Consider the following 23,394-nt stretch of genomic DNA (forward strand, 5'->3'; position numbering starts at 1 on the left):
TGCCACTGGCCTGCAACAATTCCTTTTTTATAAAAGCATCACTTGACCTGATTTTAAGGGGGGTAGAAAATACACTATGGAAAGCTACTTACACAAAAATTCTCGCAGGAAATAAATTTTAAGACGCTTATATTCAAGAATTTTTTAAACTCCATTTTTTTTTTCCCCTAGAAAAGCTAATTCAACAGCTAGCTACAGAAGTTCATAAGAACAGTAGATAAACAGCAATTATGTTGAGCAAAGGTTTTTTAGTCTTTGTTCTGGCATTTGCAGGGAAGGTCATCTTTGTGTCATATAATTAATAGTCAGTGAAAATTGTACACTTTTTAATGTGGTTTTCCAAGTGTTCTTGGCTTTTAGTTCACTTTGACTTAATAGTTAAAAATAGACCCTTCAGAGAGGCATTCACTTCTGCGTGCGTAAAACGATCTGTTCGGTGGTTGGTCACATATTCTAAAAAATTCCACACTGACTTATATTTGAAAAAAAAATTCATAGGACAAAAATTTTCGTTCCTGTAGACTAAGTTGCCACTGCCCCTATGAGATAAACTAAAGGGCTCCAATAATTTAGACTTCGTCCCTTACGTCCCACCCTAGTCCCCCTGGAACCGAAGCTGTCAAATTTTAGGTTTTCGAATAAAGTCTAAGATGCTCAGAAACATTAAGACAATTTGTCTTTTATCGTACAACAGTGGTTTTAATTAGGAGAGATTGGGTAGGCCACAGAGTCCAGATAGGAAATACTGAAGACCGAACTCGCTTTCTCGCTTCCCCAGGGGGTAAAGCTTTCAGGTCTTGGCCGCCAGGGGTAGGAACCTTCCCAAGACCTGGCCGACTCGTGGCCGCCTTCACCACGCTAGGGGACGGGGCGGGACTAAGGAAAGGGGCGGGGTCTGCCCGGAGACAAGATGGCGGCAGCGCGACGCTCTGGACCGCCTTGGTCACAACTCGGTATTCGGAAGTCCTCCAGTCTTCACCTTTAGGAAGCGGAAGTAGAGGGGCGGCTGGCTGCTAGGCTTTTGCTCTGGGACCGGCTTGTGAGCCGAGCCGCGGGAAAGGCGCGTGTCGGCTTTTCACTGGCGCAGCCTCTGCCGCTGTCGCTGCCGCCCCGCCCCGGCGTAGTCACAGGCGCTGTAGTGGACTAAACGCGGCCGGTGCGTGGGCAGCCAGGGGGTCGCTAGCAGCGCGTGTGTCGCGGCTGCGCGACCAGTGACAGGTACCCAGGGGCGGCGTGGGAAGGCCTCGTGGATGAGGAGAGGGTCTGGGGCGCGAGGCGACCCTGTGCTCAGGTCACCTTGAGCTTCCGCCTTTACCCTGACTCAGTTTCTCCTCCATCGTCTCAGCCTTCCTCCTCCTCAGGAGCCCAGGTTGTCCGCAGTGGTCGTCGGTGCAAGGTAGCTCTTGCTCCGGGGTGGTGGCGGACTCTTGATCGGTTTCAAGCCTTCAGGAAGTGCCCTAACATGAATCTAGACCAAGCCTGACCCTAAGTAGGTCGAGAACCAGCACTTTGCAGGATTCTGATTGATGAACTATTTGGTCTTTTTTATAGATTTCTGTTTTCCTTACCATGAGTTCGGGGGAGGCATATTGGTTGCCGTTTTCATTTAATGCTAGGCTCTTTTGGCTGGAAATTGAATGATCCGGTTTCACTTTTAGTGTGGGACCTTCAGAAGAATATCTGCGTGCATCGCCAATAAGTTATGAATGTTAACTGTTCTTGTTCCTTGGCCGAAATCTCTTATCTTGTTTGGCGTTTTTTACAGATTTGTGAAGGGACACATTTTGTTTATTCTTAGTCCTGGTGTCTTATACCTTACTATGCTTTGGAATCATTCATTGGTGCACTTGGTGAACAATTTTAGTATAAAGTGCCCTCTTTTCTTGAAATACCTTGTACCTGGCAACACTTGAAGGCATTTTAAATAGTTTAACACCACAAAAGTGGAGATGATTGTAGCCTTTCCACTAGGTTTGCTTTTGATGAACTTATTTGAAACTTTTTATTAAGAGAAGTAAACATAATACGTTATACACACACACACACACACACACACACACACACACACCACTGAGTCATATCCCCAGCCCTTTGTTGTATTTATTTAGAGACAGGGGTCTCACTGATCTAAATCGCGGAGGCTGGCTTTGAACTTGTGATCCTCAGCCTCTGGAACAGCTGGGATTACAGGCGTGTGCTACCGTGTCCAGCTGCACCAACACGGTATCTTAATGCAGGTTTAACTTCAACGGAATAAGTTTAACTACGAGAAAATTTAGTTATTACTTCTGCAATTAAACTTCTCTGATCATTTTCAGGTTAAATACAATATACTTTTAGCTGAAATTAGATTTATGTTGTTCACCGCAAACGGCTTTGCTAAATGATATGCATGTATCAATGTAAATCTAATTAGTTGAGAAGTTAATTCTTAGAAGTTGCTTCCTAATAGTTTTTCTCTTTACTACCAACTATGTTGAGTGAGACTTAGTTGACCACATAAACTTGCAGATTGCAGGTTATTTTTAAAATGTTTGTTAGCTGTTCTCTCCACTGTAAAAATGGAAGATGAGAAAGTTGGTGATGACTTAACATCACTCTGCCAGTTGTTTTCTAAAAAAATGAAGTATTAACCATACATAATTTTTTGTTTTATATACATATATTTTAATACCTTTATTTTATTTATTTTTATGTGGTGCTGAGGATCAAACCCAGGGCCTGCTTGTGCTAGGTGAGCACTCAACCACAACCCCAGCCCTAATTTTTCTTTTATATTTTCTATATCTTACTGTAGATAAATGAGCAAAAGGTATCATTTTAATTTAAGCATAGTAGTATCTTACAGATATTTGATGGTACAGTTGGACTTAGAACCTAAGAGTGTTTTCTATTTAGCCATCATAGTACAAGCATTGTGCCTGTGATTGTGCAGTGCCACACTGCACAGTTTGACAACTTTTATCACTCAGACTGTTTATCTTTATGAGCAACATTGAAGAGCCATTAGGATCTGAATAATAAAAGATCTCATAAGATGAAGACATCCACAAACAAACAAAAAGCACTTGAGTGAGATTCTTCTGTTTCTTTGGACAACCTTTTCCTGTGGTGTTACTTGTAGAAACAATGTGGGGTTAGGCAAAACTCTTTAATGTGTACCTTTTCTCTTGTTCTCATCTCTAGTGGTGTTGTGCCTTCTCAAAAACAGACACTTTCTCTTTAAACAGAACAAGGGGACCTCTGGGTAACTCATAGATATGTAGGATTTTCATTTTCATCTTTCTTATAGTCTTAGCCTGTTTGTATGAGCTTTATTCTTGGGGCCACACTCCCTTCTTTTTTTATTTTGTTTTTATTTTGAGCAGAGGTCTTGAACTTCTTGGGCTCAAGCAGTCCTCCTGCCTCAGCTTCCCAAATGCTGGAGCTATAGGTGTATATCACCATGTGCCTGGCAAATTTTAGATGTTGCCAAACAGCAATTTGGAGGGGGATGTGCTGGGGAACAACCCAGTTCCATACTTCTTTCTGTTCTATTGTTTTTTTTTTTCTTCCTTTAATGAATGAAGCTTGTTTATTTCAGGCTGAGTACCTCCTGTGTTCTAGGCAATATGCTAGGCATGGTGACCATGACAGAATTTCCTGCTTTTGGGGAGCTCACATTCAGTCCCTGAAGCTAGTCTAACTATGGATTTGTCAGGCTTGTTTGTCAATTTTTCATTCCAGGTTCAGGCCTACTTCCTTGGTTTTGGGTTGAAACTGTTCCTCTCTCAGCCACTTGTGTCCCAGGTTCTTGTTTCATGAAAAATCCTTGGATTTGCCTTGGTTCTCACAGTGAAGCCTTTGCTTATTCTCAGTCTGTGCGGTATGAATTTTTCTTTCTCCTAAAACCAGAGAACAAGGGGAGACAGGATGGTACTTTAGAACTTTAAAAACAGGTAGTATGGGTTCCAAGGTGCTGTTTATTAGTTGCCCAGTATGCCTAAGGTAAAAGCCCCTCTGAGCTTTTATTTTCTTGAAGTGGGGATGTTATTATCCATTCATGGAACATTTATGGACTGCCTACCATGTGCCAGGTACTTGTATTGTTTACTATTTTGAAGAAAGCAAACAAGATTGCTACCCTCAAGGAACTTCAGTTCCCAGTTTATTATGTAAAGATTAGGTAACATGGTACCTTTAGAACATCTTTTTTTTTTCCTCCAGTTTTGTTGTTCTTTTTTTTTTTATTGGTTGTTCAAAACATTACATAGCTCTTGACGTATCATATTTCATACTTTAGATTCAAGTGGGTTATGAACTCCCATTTTTACCCCGTATACAGATTGCAGAATCACATCGGTTACCTTTAGAACATCTAACATGATGCTTAGCCCAAAGTCATTGTTCTGTAAAGGATGAGGTTTCTCAGAGGGCTTTTATTGTGCCCCTAGTTCCCTAACCACAATCTACTTGCTGTCTGCCTGGGGTTACTGCGTAGTGGTGTTCAGTTGTCATCAGGAATCACCACTTTGTGGGTATTAAGCATCTAGGCCCTTTCAGGACAAATTGTAAACATAGCCAGAATCATAATAATGCTTTGATATGCTTTGTCTCCAATTTAGAAATTCAAGTGACTTTTTTGGAGGATTTTTTTTCCTTCTAGCCACAGAGAATAAATTTCCAGGGCCTATTTTTGATGATATGCCATTCTATAATTTACAGTTTGTTTTTCTTATGATAAAATGTTTTACTACAGTGATTGATTCTGGGATAGTAGTTTTTGCACTTTACAAAGTGATTTTCATATTGTCTTTTCATTTTCACAGTGATTCTGTGTGATAGATTGTTATTCCTTTTTTATAGTTGAGAGTGATCTAAAGTTGTATGTATAAGTTGGGGTACTTGCTCGCTCTTCTTTGTGATATGTCAATAACTTTACTAGATTCCTGTAGCTGGTAATCACTCCTTATAGGTTTCATTGTCAAATATCTGCTTTGGTTAGCTCTATTTTCCAAAGATTTTATTTTTTGCATATTTTCTTTGATAGCAGCAGGCATTCCTTGGCTTGCAGTATAATTGAATGTCTACCTGTCTTCACCTGGCATTCTTCCTGTGTCTCTTCATATTGTTTTCTGTTTCTGTGTCGAAGTTTCTCTTTTATAACATTGGTTATATTGGATTAGCCCATCCTAAAGACCTCATCTTTATTGATCACTGTGTAAAGACCTTGTCTCCAAGTAAGTTCATAGTTTGGAGGTTAGGTTACTGGGGGTTAGGACTTCAACATATCTATTTTTGGAAGATAAAATTCAACCCATAACAACCATCCATCATTTGTGTTCCGTCTGTCTCAGCTTTATTGCCATGTTTTATAAAATCCGGTTACATGCAACCTGCTGTGCCACCCACTGACTTTTATATTTCTGTTAGTATAGACTGGAGAAAGTGAACTGGACCCTCAGTAGGGAAGAATAAAATATTCTACCTGCCTTTAGTTATGTATCAGTTACTCAGAAAATATTAGACTATGTAGCTATTAAGTGCTGTGTACCTTTCAAAAATGTTTGTTTCTGTAACTTTAATGTTATTTTGTGGCTCCTAGTATTAATATTGTTATTTTTTTTTAATCTCTAGGTACTAAGATTGTTATTTTGTGTCTCCAAGTATTAAGATTTAAACTTTACCTTCTTTTTCCCCTTTTAGGGCTTTGCTATAAAATGGAACTTCTGATTGCACTCACTGGACTATGGCTGTTCTCTTCAGTAAAGGCAGATTCAAAAGCCATTACAACCTCTCTTACAACAAAGTGGTTTTCCACCCCACTGTTGTTAGAAGCCAGGTAAAAAGACATTCTTCTCTTTCACATATTGGAGTGTAAAAGTAGGCTCTGCCATGAATGTTCAGGTGTTTTTTAGGGAGTGAGATTATGATCCTCAGATGCATTTATTAAGAGCCGCCCCTTTCAATGTAGACTATAATACCTCCCATAGAAAGCCTGTTAGGATACAGAACCTGTCTTTCCCTAGGACAGGGCTGTATTGATTCATAGAGACATTTATTTTTTTTTTATTTTTTTATTTTTTAAAGAGAGAGTGAGAGAGGAGAGAGAGAGAGAGAGAGAGAGAGAGAGAGAATTTTTAATATTTATTTTTTTTAGTTCTTGGCGGACACAACATCTTTGTTGGTATGTGGTGCTGAGGATCGAACCCGGGCCGCACGCATGCCAGGCGAGCGCGCTACCGCTGAGCCACACCTCCAGCCCCCATAGAGACATTTAGAAACTTTCTTAGATAAATATAATGAAGTGATTAAATTATCATGTGATTTTTTTTTTTGGGGGGGGGAAGTTTTAAGTGTGGGCATAATGGAAGAGAGTATTATACTTAAAAAAAAGTCTTTGTTTATTTGAAGAAATGTTTAATAAATAGAATAGAAGAGAGGTTGTTAAGGTAGGGGAACAAACGAAGACACATTTTTCCTAAGAACTTGGAAGAAGACCCCAGGACAAAGAAGAGCAGGGAGAGGGGAAGAGCTGAGGAAGTGACCATGCTTTACTTGTTCTAAAATGTACATTGTTTACATTTTAACATTTCCCAAATCAGGATGTGTTTTTATCAAATCAGGAAGTTATCTTTAATTAAAATTGGTAGTATTTTCAACAAAACTCTAGTATGTCTTCAAATCAATAAAATATATAGACAACAATTTCTTGGGAAATCTTGTATTCCCAGTGTGCTTTTTTAGCTAGTGTTTATAATGTAAATACCATATTTCAGTTACCTTTGTGGTTTATCTTTGTCATCTTCAACTTAGAATTTTGTCTTCTAATATTTTCTCCTTAATTCCTCAAAAAATATGAAAGCAGAATTTTGTTACATTGATTATTTATATGAGTAGTTGCCCTTTCTAAGCACAAAGCAACATTTGATATTGCTAAGAGGGTCCATGGGCGTGGGGCACATAGAAGCTGAGTTGGACATGTTCAGGGCCTAGTAGACTTTGCTTAACAGATTTTCCATTACTTCTTTGCGTCCCCTTTCCCAGCAGTGAAATGGCAAAAAAGACAAAAAGCCCCACCAAAACATACACTGTATTTCATAGGATATTACAGTAACTAATTTGATAAATGTATTGAGCTCCTCAAATGTCAGAACTTTATTAGTAGTCATAAAATTGAAGTAACTGAAGGTTATTGACTATCTGAGCCAGGACTCTAGTAACTAAAGTTTTTTTGTTTCCTTTTTGCTAATTTAATTTTGGATCATTTGTCTGGTATAAATCTAAGTCATTGAGATTCGCTGTTATTCTCTGAATAATCTTGAAGAATTAACCGTAACAGATGTTTTGTGATATTCTGCTTAACATTCTTAACTGACTTACATCTCACTTTTTTTTTATATTAACTAATTTCTTGGTATTTGTACTTTGTCCTAGAAGATTTTTATGACATATACTTATGGATTTTTGGGAATGCCTGCTAAAATTGCAGCCTTAATTGCATAATATTTTTTTCTTTTTAGTGTTTTTGATCACTATGAAATAGGTAGAATATGATGTTTCCTTCACCAACTTCCTCATCACAAACATCTCCCCTTTTCATGATACCCCTGGTTGTTTGCCTTTTGAGTCATTATTTTTAGGCCTTTTCTGTGGCTAATTGCAAATAGATGTCCAAGGTAATGGGACTTATAGGCAACTCAGAATGGAACTCTTCTTATCTGAAACCACTCCATGTTTACCTCCAGAGCTATCTGAGGCCACTATTTTTCCCTCCTGTGTGTAATGATGGGTTATGGCACTTTGTCCATTTGGTTGAGGATGAATGGTCAGAATCTTTTTCTACACATCAAGGTGTGTAGGTATTACAGACCGTTTTGCTTTCTTTGCCTTTAGCCCTTTGGGACTAAAAATATTCCTGCATATATTTTAGATTATGCCCAGTGTTTAATGAAGGGGGTTGTAGTTTCATGGTCACTAATGTAATTATATGTATTTGATTGAAGTAAAACCCTGAATATGGTTTTTTTAAAAAAAAATTCTTTTTAGATGTTGATGGACCTTTATTTTATTCATATATATGTAGTGCTGAGAATTGAACCCAGTGCCTCACACATACTTGGCAAGTGCTCTACCACTGAGCCCTAGCCCCAGCCCCTGAATATGTTTTGACAACTATAATTACTAATAGAAATGTTATGTAAATAGTTATTACTTTAAAATATATATATATTTAATATCTTTATTTATTTATATATGTGGGGCTGAGGATTGAACCCAGTGCCTCATGTATGCAAGGCAAGCGCTCAACCACTGAGCTGCAACCCCAGCCCAGTAAACAGATATTTTTATGTTTTTTTTTTAGAGAGAGAGAGAGAGAGAGAGAGAGAGAGAGAGAGAGAGAAATTTTTTAAAAAATATTTATTTATTTTTTTAGTTCTCGACAGACACAACATCTTTGTTTGTATGTGGTGCTGAGGATTGAACCCAGGCCGCACGCATGCCTGGCGAGCGCGATACCGCTTGAGCCACATCCCCAGCCCAAAAGATATTTTTAATAAAGTTGAAATCAATACTCATTTATTGGGTGCTTAGTATTTTAATGGCCCAAGAATGTAGCATGATAGAGATAGACATCAAATAGACATGAATTTATATTCTGGATTTTTTCATTTACTAACTCTGTGCCCTGTTTCTGTTGCCTTCAAATCACAGTTTCTTTATTTAGAAAATGCTTATAACTGCTGATAGCTGTAAGGATTTGTTGACATTGATAGATATGCCAAGTATAATGACTGCTGCATAGCAGACCCTTCTTATACTTAAGTCCTTTCCCTTCTCCTTCTAGTCCTGTGTAGAAAATACCTCTTCTGATCTCCAACAATAACTTTAGAAATCTAAGAAAACAAGTTAACCACCAGTTTGTGCTATCTGATGGATAGTTAGGTTGTTTGCAGTTGTTTCTTTCTTTCTTTCTTTCTTTTTTTTTTGTCATAAGTGAAAAGCTTTTTATTATGAGATTTCTTTTTTTTAATATATTTTTTTAGTTGTAGTTGACACAATACCTTTATTTTATTTATTTTTTTATATGTGGTGCTGAGGATCAAATCCAGAGCCTCACACATGCTAGGTGAGTGCTCTACCGCTGAGCCATGCCACAGCCCCTTATTATGAGATTTCTTAGTAAGTAATTTTTTTCATGTCTTGGACATTTATTTTTCCAGACTTTTGTTTTGTTTTTTTGTGGTGCTAGGGCTCAAACCCATGGCCTCTTGCATGCTAGACAAGTGTTCTATCACTAAACTACATTCCCATCCCTATTTTGAGACTTCAGAATGCTTACAAATGGAGAGAACAGTATAATCCGTTCTCCCTGTACCTTTTAGCAATTATTATTTGAAGTCCAGTAGCTACCACCACCCTTACCACCTTATCCCCTTCTCCACTGGCATATTTTTAAAGCAAAATCTCAGCTATTATATAATTTTCATCTATAAGACCACAGATTTACTCAGTGAAATGAGTATAAGAAACAAAAGAAAAAGTGAACTTAGTTATGTTGTAGAAAAATGGCAGCGTTCTTTTTAATAATGTCTTCTATTTACCTCTTTCCTGGATTATTTCAGTAGATCCAGTAATTCATTTTCTTAAGACTCTTCTAAGCTAGACCTGTAAGACTTATTTATGTAGTGGGATGTAAAAGAATGTGTATTTCAAGAATTTTTCCTGTAATTGTATAAAAAGCACATATTTAGCCTAACTGAATCTTTGTTCTTATCACAACTGATGAGTATGTCACATACCATCCCTCTGCTAACTTATGAACACAGCTGTAATTCATGAATTTTGTGTTTATTTGCAAATCATGACATATGTTAGTACCTATTTTCTTAGACTGTAAGGTATTCTATGGTTGGTCTTTTGTCTATGTCAGTTACTAGAAAGCTGAGAAAAATAGTACCCTCAGGAGGCACTAAATAATTTAATACATTATGATAAGAGGTGTTTTCAGCAACCTATTTTTAGAGAAGCTGTGCATTACCAGGAAATGTTTCTTATTTTTCCCATATTTCTGTGTCTAGCTGTGGAGTAGAGTGAGAGTTGTACACCCCAGTGTTGACAAGTAATGGGAAAGTCTTCCTTTGGCTAGGTAAGCAGAGATACAGATCTGTAGTTTGCTTTAAGACACTGAAAGATCACCACTGCATTAGTTCTGTGGCTTGGAAGCTAAGATAACCAGTTTACATGAATCATTCTTTCAGTTATTACATGCATTTTCTCTTAGGGATTTTAAGATTATTTAATAAAGGGAAATTCAGAGTGGTCATTATTTTAGGGTAATAGTTTAAGGCAGAAAAAAAATATTAAGATAACATTAAGTTCTGAGATCTGATTTTGTTAGATCAGTGCTAATTTTAGATTCAAGTTTGATGATCTTGAAAATTTGGATTTTTGGATGTTAGCAAAATTTTAGTCTCCTAAAATTTTTTTAGGGTTCATGTATTCTGTTGGAGAACCTTGGGCAAAAATTTTATTCTTTGTAAGGTCTTTCAGAAAATCACAGCAGAACTAGTACTAGAATTATCAATTCCTAATTCTGCTTCCATTACCAGTAGCATTTTTACTAATGAGGTTTCATAAGCTTTCTTTATATTGGGACTTCCCTGTTAACAACATTTTTATTATTCCAGGTTTCTTAAGAAATAGCTGTTAACCTATTAAATGAAAAAGTTATTAATAAGTTATTAATTGAGCTAATGAGCTAGTAAGACTTGCTTAGCATTAAGAAAATATACATTGTATGTAAAATGTATATCATGTATTTTAAATTAAAAGTCAAACTATGGACATTTGGAAACTTCAAAACCTCTTTTTATTCTCTGTAGTAATATATTTTATATTAGAAGATTTTATTAAGTTTTTTTTTTTTCTGACATTTCCCCCTTTTCTCCCAGTGAGTTTTTAGCAGAAGACAGTCAAGAGAAATTTTGGAATTTTGTAGAAGCCACTCAAAATATTGGATCATCAGATCATCACGGTAAAATTGAAGCAAATGCTTCTTTGACTTTGGTGTCTGGGAAAATATTAGAAAAAGTGGTTTCTTTTATAGTATGTGTGACATGACAGTTAATGGAAAACATTTTTATCTGTAAGGGCTAGAGTTGTGATGGTAGGCAGGAAGAGCCAACATAGCACACATAGTTATTTATTTTTGGTGTTAGGGATTGAACTTGGGGCCTTGTGAATGCTAAGTACATGCTCTACCACTTAGCCATACCCATAATCCCCATAGACTTATACCAATTATTTATTTATTTATTTTTTAAGAGATGGGATCTCTTACTGTGTTGCCCAGGCTTTGAACCCCCCTGAGCTCAAGCAGTCCTCTGACTCAGCCTCCTGAGTGCCTGGGACTATTGGCCCAAATAATAATAATATCAACAATAATAATAATAATTATTATTATTTTTGGGACTGGGCATTTAATCCAGGGGCACTTTAGCACTGAGCTGTATCCCTTTTATTTTTTTATTTTGAGACAGGGTCTCACAAAGTTGTTGAGAGTCTCATTAAGTTGCTGAGACTGGCTTTGAACTTTCAATCCTCCTGCATTTGCTTTCCCAGTTGCTGGGATTATAGTCCTGGACCACTGCATCTGGCCCAAATAATTATTTTTGATGCAGTTTATAAATTTGAGTATAAGCCTTGACTTTTTGTCCCAGTATTTGTATTGTTCTTTATTAGAGTGTGGAAGTACATTTTATTTTAAACCATTTAGTGTTAATTTAATATCCATCTGACCTGATTCACTCTCTTTTATTATGAAATAATTACACAAGTGATCTATTATCTATTAAGTTTTATCATTAAGTTCCTGCCATCCAGAATGTTTTCCATTATGCCTGCCAGCCACCCACCACTTGAGTGTCAAGGTATCAAATTAGTGATATATCCTGGGTCACTCATTACTGTTTATGATGTGCTTTCACAAACATTCTCTAATTTGATATAAGTGACATAGGATATACAGTCAAAGATGCTGATGTACAAGTATAGTCGTGCACTGCATAATCATATTTTGGTCAATTATGGACCACATATATGATGGTGGGCCCATAAGATTATATTGCCTAATGACATCATGGCTGTCTTAGTTTGTGTTAAGTACACTGATGTTTACACAGTGACAGAATCGCCTGATGATGATGCAGTTCTTTGACTGTAGTTCAAACCTTGAGCTGGGCATGGTGGTACATGCCTGTGATCCCAGCAACTTGGGAAGCTGAGGCAGGAGGAACAACAAGTTTGAGACCTGCCTCAGCAATTTACTAAGGCCCTAAACAAGTTAGCAAGACTCTGTCTCGAAATAAAAATTAAAAAGGGCTGGGTATGGGGCTCAGTGCTAAAGTGCCTCTGGTTTCAATCCCCAGTACAAAAACAAAACAAAAAAACCCCCAAACAACCCAAAAACAACTCATACCTTGAATATTACATTTACAGGTGTAAGTCCTTATTAAAGAAGAAATTTTGAAAACTATGTAACTGCTATTAATTATTAAAATTGATTTTTAACTTTTTTTTTTCTGAGATGTGGGTCTTGCTATGTGTCCAGGTTGGTCTTGAATTCATGGGCCCAAGCCTTAGTCTCCCATGTAGTTGGAACTACAGCCGTGTGGCACCATGCCCAGTATAACTTTTTAATTTCATTAAAATAACACCAATTTTATTAGAATAATATACATTTTAATAGTTGTCTGAATCTTTTTTTGGGATAGAAATATATAAAGGTTTTGAATAAGCATTCTTATATATATTTTAGAGTCAACTAGAATTAAGTTATCAAAAATCATTTTACTTCAGGATTTCATGGAACAAATTTATCAAAGTTGATTTTATAATGAGACTTGAAATTTGACATTTGAAAGGAAATTTCCTCAATATATTTGATATATGTTCTTGGTTAAAGTTTCAGGAGTATGAATTCTTGGAAGTGATCATAGAGTATGTTAAACATGTTGTTTATTTGAAATATTCATATTTCTACCACCCAAAGATTGACACCATTAATATTCTGGCAACATTTTGAGGTATTTCTTTCTGTTCTCTTTTTCTGTGTAAAAGATGCTAATATTGTATAGAACCTTTTATATTCAGCTTTTAAAAATGTTAATACTTTTCCTTTTAAAATTGAATAATTTTTAAAAATTTTTTACAATATACAGACACGTGTGTATGTATACACACACACACACATATACACACACAGACAAGACAGATATATATCCTTATTTCTCATTCTTTTGGTAAAAAAACATAGTTTACTATGTACATTGTTTAGTACCTTGTAGTTTTTATTTACCTGGGAAATTTTTCATACTAATAGATTTTTTTATTCCCATTCAAATAATTTGGTTCAACTTTTTGTTTAAATGTTTTTCAAACTTTATGGATTTATCAGTTTCTTTTAATGCCTTGTATTTTCTCATCACATTGCTCAGTTTCTATTTTTTTAAAAATTTGTTTTAGTTATTTGAGTAAATAGCATATGCTAGGTAGAAAACATATGCTAGGTACCCAGGATACCCAGATAAATAAGTCATGGCCTCTGCCTGTGAGGCCTGAAGTTTAGTTTGGTGGTAGGTAGACAGTGAATAAATAATTTAGTAAATGATGTGAAAGCAAAGAAATATTCTGGGATCCAAGAAATACTGTAACTAGTTCATTGATGCATGGAGTAGAGATCTGGGTGACTTCCTAGAGTAGGTGATTTCACAGTTAAATTCTCCTTTTGAAAGTAGGGAAGAGTAAATCATCCAGGTAAGTGGGAAAATAGTCCAGGAAGAGGGAATAGTTTGAACCAAAGGATGAAGAGAAGAATAATCCAACTGCATTGTATATTCTAGGGAATTTTTAAGCATTTGACAAAAGTTCAAAAAACTATCTTATTTGGATATCTCATGTCAAATACAACTGTTTTGGTTAATTTTCTTCCTCAACAGGTACTGATTATTCCTATTATCATTCGATTTTGGAAGCTGCATTTCAGTTTTTGTCACCTCTACAGCAGAATTTGTTGAAATTTTGTCTGTCTCTTCGTTCCTACTCGGCTACAATTCAGGCCTTCCAGCAGGTAAATCTAGTGCTTCTAGCTAACAGCATTTTGAATGGTGTATGACATGATAATTGGATAGATGACAGTTGTTCTGGAATTGAATTACAGAGCTATCACTTTTTTGCCTGACTTTTCTGGGATTTGTGATTTATTTATAAATAATAAGCAAAACTGATGTTAAGTCTTCAAATCACAGATACTTAAAAATGTAATTTGCACTTATGTTTATATGAGAAAGGAAAAAATATCTGCACAAAAAGGGGAACCAGATTTTTTGTGTGTAACACTGTCTGGGAGGTGTAATCTTGCTAAACCAATAAACCTAAATCTAATCACAGCCTTTAGATCTGAAAGCAGTTCACAGGAAATACAGGAGACAGGAAGTGTCAAGCAGCATCACAGGGATGTAATAAGGAAAATTTATCATTAGGGAAACTTTTTGCAGTCAAGTGATCTGGTTATTTCAATGAATAAATGATTAAAGGAAAAGAAAAAGGACAGAGCAACTTCAGGAGAGAATTTAAAAAATATTTAATGTAGTGCAGGAATCTTGTTTGAATCTTGACAAAGACGGGAGCAGAAGAGACAAATATGTGTACATTAAGTGGACATTTGATATGAAAGAAAAGTTCATTTAAAAACCATTTTGTAATATTAAATAGGTATAGAGAACCACTCACAATGGATATATAGTATAAAGAATTATTTTATTTTTTACCTCTTTTTCTTTTCATTCATTCATTCATTCATTCATTCATTCATTTAATGTTTTTTGCCGTGCTGAGGATTGAACCCAGTGCCTCTCACATACGAGGCAAGCATTCTGCCACTGAGCCACAATCCCAGCCCCAAATGAATTATTTATTTATTTAATATTTATTTTTTTGTTTTCGGCGGACACAGCATCTTTGTTTGTATGTGGTGCTGAGGATCGAACTCGGGCCGCACGCATGCCAGGCGAGCGCACTACCGCTTGAGCCACATCCCCAGCCCCCAAATGAATTATTTTAAAGTGAGCATTCTTGTGATTTTCACCTAGTCAGAGAAATAGGACTTAACCAGGCACCCTATAAGCACTCCATGTGCTCTGACCCCATCACAGCCACCTGTTGTCTTCTGAAAGGAACCACATTGTCATGTTCTGTTGGAATCTTCTCCTATGGTTCTCTATCATTTTACTGTGTAAGCATGCACATCGACTCAATTTAGTTAGTTTTGCCTAGTGTTAGAAAATTTGATATCTATGGAAGGGGTTTTCTTAATTTATAGGTTTTCTTCCATCCTTTTTCCATTGTATGACTTGGAGTATTTGCACTGTAGATTTTTTTTTTTTCATGGACTATATTTTGTTGATCACATACTTCTGACACAGTTCAACTTTTTCCTCTGTTGTCTGTTTCCTACAAATTGGCAGTTGAGTCCAGAAGCTTGATCAGAATTGGGTCTTTGTTCAGTCTATAGGTAATGTTCTGTTCTTAGAGACACCTAATAATTGGTTTCTTTTTTTCTGATTTAGCAGTCATTATTGCTCTGTGCTAAATCTATTAATTCTTTGGGGGTTGTAAAGTGGTGATTCATCCTGTCATTTCATATTCATTTGTTTCTGGAATGTGATATATATCCTAATCTGGTATTGTTTGGTGATATTGTTCAACATAGGAAAGGCAGAACACCTACTTGATTCTTTGCCTTTATTTACCAGAATTCAATATCATCCTTCTAGTTTAACCATTTAGGTTTTTGTTTATGTTTTTCCTTTATTTTGGTAAAATACATATAACATTTGTGATTTTTGCTGCTCTTAAGTTTAAGTGTACAATTTATTGATACTAGGTGCATTAATGCATCTTCAAAACTTTTTTCACCTCACAAAAAAAGATGTTATTTCACTGTTGGCCACATCGTTTTACATTGCCATTAATAATGCATGAGGGTTCTAATCTCCACATCTTCCTCAACACTTGGTATTTCCTGATTTTTAAATTGGCCATTCTAATGAGTTTGTAGTGGTTTGTTCTTGTGGTTTTGATTTGTGTTTCTTTAAGACCAATGATGTAGAACATCTTTTTATCTATTTAGTGTCATTCTGCATATCTTCTCTGGGGAAATGTCTTTTTAACTCCTTTGCCCATTTTTGAATCAGATTGTTTGATTTTTGTTGAGTTGTAGGAATCTTTATATATTCTGGATAGTAGTTCATATCATAATTTGATATATAAATCAGTTGACCTTATATGCAAACATTTATTTCTGGGCTCTCTCTTCTAGTCTTTTGTTCTATCTTTATTTCCAGTACCACATTGATTGCTGTACCTTTGTAGTAAGTTTGGAAATCAGGAAGTATGTATGTTCCACTATTCTACTGTTTTTTTTTTTTTTTTTTGTGTGTGTGTGTGTGTTTGTGATACTAAAGATTAAACCCAGGGGTTGCCCTGCCACGGAGTTGCATCCCCAGTCCTTTTCCTTTTTGTTTTGATATTTTTTTTTGGCTTACTTTAGTATAACTCATTTCATCTTAGTTCTATAATTACTTATATCTTTATTACTCACCACCAGTCTAGGCAAATGTCTCTAATTATTTAGCTTTTTTGATGTTGCTATTGGCAGATTCCTCAAGAATGGCTCATGGGAATAATATTTACTCAGTTTTTGTATGTTAAGGTAATTGTTTCTATGTGCCCTTTGCACTTGAAGTCTAGATATAAAACCTTGGTTCATATTTTCATTTCTTGGATATCTTAACCATTCATTTCTCTTTCATCATAGTCTTCCACATATAATGTGATAATAATCTCAGTTTCTTTCCCTTGAAAGTTTTTTTGCGCTATTTTTTTGTCCATAGTAGTGCTGAAATCAAACCCAGGGCCTTATTCATATGAGTCAGCTTCTTTACCTCTGAGCTATATTCTCAATCCTTTTTGTCTATTAAGTCCAGAGGATTTTTTCTTTTAAGTTATAATTTACTAGAATATTGGGGCTGGGGATGTGGGGATGTGGCTCAAGTGGTAGCGCGCTCACCTCAGCACCACATACAAATAAAGATGTTGTGTCCGTTGAAAACAAAACAATAAATATTAAAATTACCCCCCCTCTTTCTCTCTCTAAAAAAAAAAAGAATATAACTTAGTGGTGATTTTTATGGGTCAATATTATTTGGTATACAATATGTGCTTTTAGTACAGAATTTCAAATAGTTTCTTTATTTCAGATTTTTTTTTACATTATAATTTGTTCTTTCCCCTTTTTTTTTGTTTACATATTTTCTCCAGTGATTCATATTATATATGTTGATTTTTCTTTGCTGATCTTCATTGTTCATCCTATTCTCCTGAATGTCTTTTTTGTTTTTTGTTTTTTTTTTTTTTTTGTACCAGCAATTGAACTTAGGGGTGCTTAACCACTGACCCTAGCCCTTTTTTTTTACATTTTATTTTGAGACAGGGTCTTGCTCAGTTGCTTGGATTCTCACTAAATTGCTGAGTCTTTGAACTTGTCATCTTCCTGCCTTAGCCTCTTGAGCCTCTGTGATTACTGTGTGTGCCCAGCTTTTTTTCTTTTTTAAATTTAAGAAAATTGCTTTTGTTTCTTTATTTCTCTGTCTTGTGCTGGGAATCAAACCCAGGGCCCTATGCATGCTAAGCATGCATTGAGCTATACTCCCAGCCATTATCTCTAACTTCTTTTTTTTTTTTTTTTTTTTTTTTATTGGTTTTGTTTTGTGGTGTTGGGGATTGAATCTAGGGGATCAGACATAGGGCTTCACACATGCTAGCCAAGTGCTGTAACCTTGAGCTACTCTTAATTTCTTTTCTTTTTTTTTTTTTTTCAGTACTGGGGATTGAACCCAGGGGCACTCAACCACTGAGCTACATCCCTAGCCCTTTTTATTTTTGAGACAGGGTCTTGCTAAGTAAGCAGCCCAGGCTGGTCTTAAATTTGTGATCCTCCTGCTTTAGCCTTGGAAGTTGCTGAGATTACAGGCATGTGCCTCTGTGCTTGGCTGAGCTACTTTAATTTAAATCATTACTTGTTGTGTTTATTTTCATATTCTTTCTAGCTTAGTTTTTATTTCTAAAATGATTTTTTTAAATCTCTAAAATTCTTTCTGAGTTTTATCACCTCATTTGTGAGTTTTTCTAACTTAGTTATTTTTTATGTCTTGTATTATCTTTTTTTATTATTATTTATTTATTTTTTAATGAGAAAGGAAGAAAGTAGAGAAGAGAGAAAAGAAGGAACACATTTTTTTAGAGAGAGAGAGAGGAGAGAGAGAGAGAGAGAGAGGAGAGAGAGAATTTTAATATTTATTTTTCATTTTTTGGCGGACACAACATCGTTGTTTGTGGTGCTGAGGATCGAACCCGGGCCGCACGCATGCCAGGCGAGCATGCTACCGCTTGAGCCACATCCCCAGCCCATTTTTTTATTATTTTGTTGTAGATCGACACAATGCCTTTATTTTATTTATCTATTTTTATATGGTGCTAAGGATCAAACCTAGGGCCTCACACGTACCAGGCAAGCATTCTACTACTGAGCCACAATCCGTTGTATTATCATCTTAATACATTTTAACTTGTTTGTAATAGATTACATCTTTAATCTATCTTCTGGCTGTATATTTCTGACATGGTTTTATTGCCTCTAGCTATATTGTCCAATATGGTAGGCCCTGGCAATGTGTGGCCTTTTAAATATAGATCAATTAAAGTTAAATTAAAAAAAATTACCTCTTCACTTGAACTTGCCACATTTCAAGTGCTCAGAAGCTGCGTAAGGCAAGTAGCTACCACTTTGGACAGTACAGATATAGATAATCTCTCTCTCTTCTTTTTTGTGGTAATAGGAGTTAACCCAGGGATGCTTTACCACTGAGCTTCATCCACAGCCCTTTTTTAAAAAATTTGAGTAAGGGTCTCATTAAATTGCAGAGGCTTGAATTTAGGATCTTGGTGCCTCAGCCTCCCAAGTCTCTGGAATTATAAGTTTGTGCCACTGTTCTGGGCAGATGTGGATGATTTCTATCCCTGTAATTTCTGTTGTATAATGCTCATCTATAAATGTTAATTCTGTTTCTTTTTATGCCCTTTACAATAGTTTTGTATGGGATTTGATATAGAGACTTTTTTGCTCATTTTGTTGTGAGATTAGTTTTTCTTAGTTATTAGAAATTAACATTGCTCCCCCTGCTGTTGATTTTATATGGTGTTAAGAAAATACAATGGCTTGTTGTTTGAGATTTCATTATTGTTCCCTTCCTGCATCTTTTTTTTTATAACCTTAGTGTTTTCTTTTTTTAATATATATATTTATTTTTTTAGTTGTAGATGGCCACAACACATGCCTTTATTTTTATGTGGTGCTGAGGATCGAACCCGGGTCCTGCCCATGCTAGGCCTGCGCTCTACTGCTGAGCCACAATCCCAGCCCCCCTTCCTGCATCTTTATTTGGACCTTCTCTTCCATGGTTTCTGTGTATCTGGCCTCCTCAAGTTTTCAGCGGTTTCTCCTTTCAGTGGAGCTCTGTCCTGAAAGAGAGTCTTGGCTCATGAGTTTTGAGAGATTATACAGAGTGGCTATATCTCCCCAGCCCTTTTCAACTTTACTACTGATGCTTCATGCTCACCTGTTGCTTAGTTGGACAGAAATCATTGAGCCACCTTCCTTTCCATTGAGAAACTATTGTCTGTTTTGGAGTTTTGTTGTTCGAAGGATCTTCACATCCTCTGTTACTTCCCACTACATGACCTCTGCATGTTTGCAGGTCTTATTGTATTTTGTGTCATAGAAATGTCTTCTCATGGAGCTTTGCTGTTTAGTTACTCTGTTTTTGTGGAGTAAATTAGGAAGATTGAACAACTATGAAGCCATTTGTCATCTCTGCAGAAGATTTTAAAAAAAGTATGATAGTGGTATATTTTTTAAAAAGATCTCTCTTATTGATATAAATAAGAGACTTTATAAATAAAACATTATAAATAAGTTATTTGGGAATTGTGTCAAAGTGGAGTATGGTGGAAAGGTGGATGAAATAAGATTGACAACCAGTTGATATTTACTGAATTTGGGTGATGGGAATGTGAGGATTTGTTATATTATTCTTTTTTTGGTTCGTACTTTTTAAAAAAAAATAATTAATAAAAATAGAAGAATGTAATGAAAACGTTAATATTTTCAGTTTTTTATAACAGACTTTCCATTTCTCCCCGTCTTTCTCAATTATTTGTATTACATATATAGAAAAGGACATCTTAACCTTAGTATGTTACATAGATGATACGAGTGTACACACCAGGGCTTGTCATTATATCTTTTCCTTTTCCTATCTGTCATACTCCTCTTCAGAGTTCTTCTCCTTAAAGTTGCAGTTCATTGTCTCTTTTATTCCTTTGGTGTTAAATGTGTTTCACCCACTCCACACAAAAACTCATGTCTCATTCAGCCTTGTTCTTGAATATCTTTGTGCAGTGCATATAATTTTCCTTTCCATCTGAAGGGCTTTTTTTTTTTTTTTTTTTTACTCAATTAATTTTTAGAGTCTGTAATTCTACCTATTCAGTGAGGGGCTCAATGTTAATTTACATATTATCTTTAATTAGAACAGCATAGTTATACCTTGGCACTTAAAATTGACATTTTGAGCTTCATTTTTTACATGCTACATTCTATATTCATTCCATAGATATCTTTCAATGTCTTCCAAGATGTAATTTTAACATTTATTTTAGAGAACTACTAGCACCTACCTCCTGATGTGGGAGGAACTGAGTGATATACGAAGAGCACTGGACTGGAAAGCTCTTACTTGCCTGGCTCAGAGTGGGTGTTGAGTAGATGTTAGTTTTGCCTTTATTGGTGATATCTTTTTATAATTTAATCACATATTTAGAACATACATGTTTTTAACTTGACTTTGGTAAGAAGCTGTAAAAAATTATCGATATTGTCTTCTACAACAGATAGCAGCTAATGAGCCTCCACCAGAAGGATGTGATTCATTTTTTTCAGTTCATGGAAAGAAGACCTGTGATTTTCATACTTTGGAGACTCTTCTACTTACAGCATCTGAGAGGTAGATTTTGTGTTTTTTAATTTAAGTGTCATGCATTTTTTGTGTCTGTGTGTGTTTTTTTTCCCTGTACTAAGTCTTCCTTCTGATTTTTCTTTTCTATTTTATAGTCTATAGGTGTAAGAGTTTATAGTGTGGATTCTGAAACCAGAGTTACTGGATGTGAATCTTGTTTCCATCACTTAAAATAATTTTGCAAAATGAAGCAAAGTACTATCTTTCCTATTCTCGCTTCAAAATGGAGATAATAACAGTATAAATATTCCTGTTGATTTAGTACTACTGTCTGAGCTATATTAACTAGGCTTTGTCATTAGCTTAGCAGGAATACTGTGTGTATAAAATCCAGTGCCTAAAGTAATAATATTAATGATAATGATCTCTCATGATATTATTAGCTTAAGACAAAGTAAAAGATAATTGCAACCTGATTTTAAAATGAAATTGGTCTGGAGGTATAGCACAGCTCAGTGGTAGAGCTCTTGTTTATTATGCACAAGGCTATAGGTTTGATCCCTGGTACTGTAAAAAAAAAAAAATCAAAACCAACCTCCACCCCACTAAATTAGGCTTCTTTGCCTAAAAAGATTTAGGTTTCTGTAATAAACAGCAATAATAAGTACCTACTTTGCTGTCTGGCGGTAGCAGCAAACCCTCAGTACCTCCTCTAATGCTGCTGTAAATATAATATAGTGGAGGTCTGCTCTATCAGAAATGCTAATGGCATTTTTGGTGGTGTGAATCTCCTTATGGACATTGTGTGCCCAGCTGTGTCTGCCCACCAAATGACATTAGTGCTCTTAGTGAGGTGACAACCACTGTATTAAGTGTATGTTCTAGGTAGCTCAGGGTCAAGTCAAGAACATTCAAGAATGGCTGCATAGTAAAATGGTGCTCTCTTGAGCAAACAAAATTAATAACTTAAAATTCTTTAAAAAACTTTAATCTGTTATAACCATAATGCAGACCTTTATAAAGAGAGCAATGGTGTCTCCTCTTCTGAGAGGCTATAAGTACTTTTCATAATTTGGCATTTATCCTATTAGATTTTTTTCATGGTAAGAGGCATCTTTCCATTTGGTACATTTAGGTGTACCTCAGTGTTTTAAACACAGGCATAAAACTTTTATAAAAATGTCTTACTGATGGTTTTTCCATTTTTTGTTTTTATTTCTTTCTGCTCTTCTAAAAAGGCTACAATGAACAACTTCATTTATATGTCTTTTCATTCTGTTGAATGCATCATAGTAGGGATTAGTAGGTAGTACATTAAGATCTATTAGTATCATGATCACCCTTAGGGATTTTTTTTTTTTAGAAATTTTAAAACGTGAGGAAACAGAAATGTTAGATCCATTAGTGGAAAGACTGTAATAGTTGCAATGGTACAGGAGAGACTTGCTATAATTGGCATCAACTTTGAAGCTTTTTGCAGTATTTGTACTTTGGTTTTTAGACAAAAGAATGATCATTTTTATATGGTAAAAAATATCCTGCAGAGTTAGTACTGAGATTTGGATATGTATTATTTTTCTTGCCTTTACCCCTTCTCTAGGAATTGGTACAATTATTAATCTGTGTTTGTATTTATAGTTAGTATTTATATAATGTATTTTTATTTTTTGTAATCATGAACAAGTCAGGCTTGCACCTGACAATATTCTTACCAAGTGAAGACTAAGAACTGTGATACCATTTATATAAAGATTCTTATAATCTTTACTTAAGTCATTTAGCTATACTTTACATTTTGTACCTTTTTTAATGTTTAAAATCTTTTTTAACTTGATAATTTTGAGCTTTCAATATTTATTTCCAGACCCAAACCTTTGTTGTTCAAAGGAGATCACAGATATCCCTCATCCAATCCTGAAAGCCCAGTGGTGATTTTCTACTCTGAAATTGGCTATGAGAACTTTTCTAATTTCCACCACCAACTTATATCAAAAAGCAATTTAGGCAAAATCAATTATGTATTCAGACATTATTTATCTGTAAGTATTGAATTATTTTTTAATTTTTGTATATTAATTTGCCTTCCATGACCTTAGAACATAAGCTCATAATTTCCCTTTTTATGAAATAACTTAGGAGCTGGGGTTGTGGCTCACAGGTAGAGTGCTTGCTTGCTTAACACATGTGAGGCACTGGGTTCAATCCTCAGCACCACATAAAAATAAATAAACAAAATAAAGGTTTTGTGTTCATCTGCAACTAAAAAAATATTTTAAAA

At 35.5% G+C, this 23,394-nt stretch overlaps 1 protein-coding gene across 4 annotated transcripts in view; it reads left to right on the forward strand.

The window, feature by feature from the left end:
• The first annotated feature begins 1,013 nt into the window (after positions 1-1,013).
• The window catches only part of Uggt1 (UDP-glucose glycoprotein glucosyltransferase 1), a 113,463-nt gene continuing 91,082 nt past the window's right edge, over positions 1,014-23,394 (forward strand). For 2 of the 4 annotated variants that reach the window (XM_026388184.2, XM_026388199.2), the window contains exons 1-6: positions 1,014-1,218; positions 5,686-5,821; positions 10,935-11,017; positions 13,980-14,110; positions 21,052-21,164; positions 22,981-23,155. In XM_026388184.2, the coding sequence (XP_026243969.1) occupies positions 5,700-5,821; positions 10,935-11,017; positions 13,980-14,110; positions 21,052-21,164; positions 22,981-23,155 (624 nt within the window). In that variant the 5' untranslated portion in view covers positions 1,014-1,218; positions 5,686-5,699. Of the gene's footprint in view, positions 1,219-1,301; positions 1,397-5,685; positions 5,822-10,934; positions 11,018-13,979; positions 14,111-21,051; positions 21,165-22,980; positions 23,156-23,394 lie in introns of those variants that run through there. The other 2 variants (XM_026388192.2, XM_077802386.1) reach the window with 2 other exon arrangements.

Source organism: Urocitellus parryii, chromosome 1 (assembly GCF_045843805.1).
Source record: "Urocitellus parryii isolate mUroPar1 chromosome 1, mUroPar1.hap1, whole genome shotgun sequence".
Classification (NCBI taxonomy): Eukaryota; Metazoa; Chordata; class Mammalia; order Rodentia; family Sciuridae; genus Urocitellus; species Urocitellus parryii.